The sequence below is a fragment of the Limulus polyphemus genome, unplaced genomic scaffold (genome assembly GCF_000517525.1).
Source record: "Limulus polyphemus unplaced genomic scaffold, Limulus_polyphemus-2.1.2 Scaffold262, whole genome shotgun sequence".
Lineage (NCBI taxonomy): Eukaryota > Metazoa > Arthropoda > Merostomata > Xiphosura > Limulidae > Limulus > Limulus polyphemus.
Genome location: NW_013665872.1, coordinates 720,648 through 725,760, shown reverse-complemented (window position 1 = coordinate 725,760; position 5,113 = coordinate 720,648). Strand labels below are relative to the sequence as shown.

Here is a 5,113-nt window from a genome sequence, read left to right as displayed (position 1 = left end):
GTCCTAAATCCATATATATTAAGCTAATAATGCAAAATAATGTTCATAAATGTAAAAGTTTTATATGGTTATATATACTTAAAATTATTTTAGGCATAAAAAAAAAGTCTTAGATGAAAAATAAAAATTAATCTTCTAAATACCTGAGTTGCTTTCGAATTGTCAGCACTTTGGTTTCACCATTAGCTACTAGCTCTCTTATTTTTGTTACTAATGTAGGATGAATTCGAGATAGACAAGAGTTCTTAGTAATATTATCTTTTACTGCTCGTATGTTATGATGCTGCTTGTTTGGAGAGGAGCCATTTCCTGTAGGCAGTCTATCATGGAACTCATGGGCTTTTTCTGTTGGCAACTGAACATACCACCTAAAAAGTATTAAAAAAGCTACATAATAACCAACTGATACACAAAATCTGTAAACCAGTGCTTTCCAAAGTGGGTGTCACGATACTTTGGGGTGTCGTGTTTTGCTCTGAGTGGTGTTGCCATGTTTTTGGAAATTGCACAAAATGTTTTGTTAAGTTTTTATTTTTATTATAGCTGTTATTAAATTCAGCAATATAAAGTATTTTTAAATTTGCTCACTGATGTGGCACACCAAAAATTATCTAATGTTTTATATTTCTTTTTGGCCACATGACATGAAAAAGGTTCACCAACACAGCCTTATGTACTGACAGGTAAAGTGGGGAGCCTCAATGTGCCAGTTTATACTCGTCTATGCGGTGTCAAATTATTTTTGGTGTATACATAATGGGTCACCATCAAAAAAGTTTGGAAAGCACTGCTGTAAACACATTTCTATTCCTACAGATAGGAAAACATCTCCTATTAATTAACAAAACCACAAATTTCAATCCTATTGATTTTTTACTATTCCACTAGTTAAAAAGCAAAAAAATACCAGTTAGTGTAAGTTCACTTTTCTTTGCAATGAAATTTATTAACACAGAGAAACAACATTTGCTAAATGAAAATCTTACACATTTTCTTTTATAATGATTCATATTAAGTTGTAAAAGTCCATGTTCCTCACTTTACCTGGGTTTGCAAGTAATTTTCAACACTGTGTAAATTATTGCTATTTACAAATTCAAAAAAGCAATTTTAAATTAACTTTTCAAGTATTACTACATAGAAATTTAGGAATTTCATGTTTGCACAATTTTTAGAAAGTACTTCTTGCAGAGTCAGCAGTTGAGTACTGAAAGAATTACAAGCATTAAATCTACACTGGCAGTAGCATAATTTACAAGTTGATGCTTGCCCTCTTGAAAATTTCCTGGATTTAGATTCACTACAGATATTGCTCATATTCTTATTTGAAGTCCTCTTCTAAAGACTTAATATACTGACAGGACTATCCTCACCTTTCTTCACCATGTCCGTCTATACCAGCTGCTTTCAGTTCTACAAAAGCTTTCTCCATTGCTACATGTAAACTTTTTTTCTCAAGATTTGGGTCAACCTTATACTCTGGAAATTTTTTCACTTTTTTAATGTATATCCTAGAAGAACAAAAATCAGAAAACCATAACAGGATATAACTCTTAAAAGCCTGAAAAAAATACATTTACCTTTTTTTTTGGTGAATATAGGATCAAGAAAGGGAATGTGGCATTATATTTCACTTGTGGTACCATATATGGCTCATAATCAAGCTAAAACCTTATACTTGACTTTTGTATAAAGCTTTAGAATTTGTATGTTCATATATTAGAGATAAAAAAAATTATAAATATTATACTTGCAATATTTGTTAAAATATCAACATTGTTTTGGAAACAGCAAACAAAGTAACACACCAAACAATGCCTTATCTTATACAAAAACTTCTACTATATCTAAATATCCAATTTCTTCTGCTTTAGAATTGGGTCAGATATAATCCATATGATAATCCCATAGCATTATTTTAACATGCTCTAAAATTTATCCAGATCAATATTATCATATTCAAAATGGCACAACATTTATCAAACTTTTTTCTAGAAACAAGTTTATTTTGAAGGAATTTGGTTTGACTGATCCTTTGAGGCATAGTGCTATTCTGACAACAAAAAAAAAAAGAAAAACTGTACAATAAAACTATAACAGGTGTAAAAATATTTGTGTTGTAGTGCAACATTCGCAGTTAAAATTGACCAGTGAGTTGTAAAAAAATAAAAAAAAAATAAATCTACTCAAACAGTCAACCCATGAGGTATTTCAAACAAACACTAGATATTACTAGGAACTGTGTTGTTAAGGTTTTACTATTTATTTTACCAAAGAATAACTAACTACAAGTAAAAGCTGAACAGATTATGTATTTAAACTTAGTTGAGGTTAGAAAGAAGAGAGAAAAAGAAATATTATTGCAGAGAAGAAAAAGAAACTAGAATTGTATAGTAAGAAGATTAAAAGTGGAAGGTGTGAAACATTAGAAAATTAAAATGGAAGACTTGCAGGGATAAGAAAAGTGAGGGCATTTCTGCATACTCTTACACATATTTTTCGTCCAACAAACCAAAGAAAACTGTACAGTCATCAACAACACTAAAGATATTACTACAAATGAAAAAAAAAGAGTATTACTACTGAGGTCATGATGTTGTATATTCAACAGTTTCAATAGAAAGTTACAAGATTGACTTAACAGTTTGTGAATAAACCAAATAAATGAAAACATGCTATTCTTCTCTGTTCTTTGTCTGTTTTGCTGAGAGAGCTACACCTTATACAGAAAAATAAAATTATTTTCTTTTGTCACATACACCAGTCATGGTTTGTTGCTTATAAAACTCGCAAGACAAACAAATGTTCTCACCTAGCAGGACAAGTCTGTTTGAATTTCCCTTTCTGACTTTGGTTGAGTTTTTTGGATGGATTTCTTTTTCTTCTAGGTCCATACTGGCATTCCATCACCACAGCTCTACTTCCTGTCAGTATGTGATTCACAAATTATTTTTATTATTTTTAAGACTGATGTATTTAACACACAAAGATGAAATAATGATTGGTCACTACAACCTCATAATTTAAATAAGAACAAAACTATTTCCAAACAACACTGAAAATGAGTCTAACGTTATATGTTGATTTATAACCTAATACAAACATGTGAACAATCATAAGTATCAGTAACATGTAAAAGGTTATAACCTACATAACTAAAAGCACTTAGTTGAAAAATTATTTGACCTGAAACTTAGTATTAAAAGCTTGTATAGGCCTAAATTATTTTAAGAGAAGTTTTCCCTCATTGAGAAGAAAATATATTTCAGGCTGTTGCTGACATTTCTATTTTTAAGAGTTTGAATTTGTTACATAAAAATGATATAATTGGGAAAATTAAGTCAATAACTTAATTGACAAAAATGAAGACCATAAACACCTATTTTGAATTAGAACTAAGGAAATAATAAACAATTAATTAACTGTTTCTAAAAAGATTTATTCTCTTGCTTTTTCTTCTTTCTGATATTAATATTGTTGACAACAAAGTGCATAAATTCTAGTGTTACTTATAAACTAGAATAGATAGAGATGTTACATGTTCTTCAAGAAGTATGCTTGTTTGTTCTTCTGTATAAATGTCTCTATTATTGTTAAACACAAGCAAGCAATAATTATATATGACTGTCTAACTATGTAATTAGTGAATTAATTACCTTGTAGTACATTTCTTTTAAATACTCATAAAAAATAGAGTTAAAATTTTCCTTACTTGAAAATGTATTTCAAATAGATAATCACCTCTCTGCACCCCACAGAGCTGTTACCTCGAGCATTGTGTAATTTCTTGCATATGCCACAACCCTTGAACAAATCTCCTACCCCTACAGGAGTTAATATGTATTGCTGCAGCCTATGATGTAATCATCATCAGACTATATCATACTATATATATATATATATATATACATTCCTCCACCAATAAGAGGACAACACATCCTCCATGCACAGTAATCCCCATAAGAACAGCATTTAAAAAAAGATCATTCTTAATTAGATAAGCTAAATACACTGGAAGTGGAGTTCGAGGTATTGCAGAGAGGTGAGTATCTATTTGAAATACATTTTCAGGTAAAGAAAATGTTAACTTCAGAAATGTTACTCACTGTCTTCTACCATAAAGAAATGGAATCCTACATATAAGTTGGTGAAAGAACCATTGCAGGGAAAGCCAATAGAGTGTGACATCCACAAAACAGGGATAACCTAGTGGTGCAGTATTTGGTGGAAGACTGCATCCACCTCTTTACCAAATGAAGGAAGTAGAGCAAAAATGTTTGTCATAAGAACCTTTGGCTGAATGCTAAAATGTCACGCAAGTTGACAGAATAGCATAATGATCAACTGTCCACTATCTGACAGGCAAGCAGCTGGGCATGTGTGTGTAGTATGGTCAGAAAATTTTCCAATTTCACATGCTAAATCTTTATAATGTCCAAATTGTTATCAAACGTTTCTTAATAAAAACTTTATATTTCATCTGTTATTTTCAGTAATTAATCTCTGTACGGGTTCGGTAAATTTGACCGATCTCACAACCACCATAAAAATTAGGAAATAAACATAAATTATGCATCTTTCATTCTAGAATGAACACAAATTATAACATGAAAACATAAATGTTTAGAAAAAATAGCTTAAATCTCATAACATTATACATTTATGTCTATTTATTATTTTTATTATATTGACCTTTCAGCCGTGCCTGGCTATGAATTCAGAAGTTACAATGACATGGCTCACGTGCACTCATATTACCGTATCAAATAACATAAAGGTGACCTTTGGTCTGTATAAAGTAATTTGTCTTGGCTGTGTTTTAGCAGACCCAGTATTTTGTAAAATACAGTCATATTTCAAATAATATACATTATCTATGTATATAGATTATTGCTGATTTGAAATAAGTTCTTAAACGTATTTTTATTAAAATACAGAACAGTAATTCAAGAAGTAAAGCAAATAATTATCTCTTCTGGTTGTACTTGGTTGCTGCTTGACATAGGTTGCTAAGCCTTTACAAATTTTGCACATGGAGGACATGAAACAAAATTTTTTTAGATTTTATATATACATTTGAATAACTAAAAAATCATAAATTACTACATCAATA

General features: G+C 30.2%; 1 protein-coding gene across 5 annotated transcripts in view; it reads right to left on the bottom strand.

The window, feature by feature from the left end:
- Positions 1 to 5,113, bottom strand: part of LOC106456835 (calcium-responsive transcription factor-like) — a 63,429-nt gene that overhangs the window by 33,967 nt on the left and 24,349 nt on the right. For all 5 annotated transcript variants that reach the window (XR_002610012.1, XR_002610013.1, XM_022382612.1 and 2 more), the window contains exons 6-8: positions 2,813 to 2,924; positions 1,374 to 1,511; positions 144 to 368 (exon numbers count right to left, since the gene is read on the bottom strand). Coding sequence is in view for 3 of the 5 variants with exons in the window: in XM_022382612.1 (XP_022238320.1) it covers positions 144 to 368; positions 1,374 to 1,511; positions 2,813 to 2,924 (475 nt within the window). In the remaining 2 variants the exon portion in view is untranslated. The remainder of the gene's footprint in view (positions 1 to 143; positions 369 to 1,373; positions 1,512 to 2,812; positions 2,925 to 5,113) is intronic.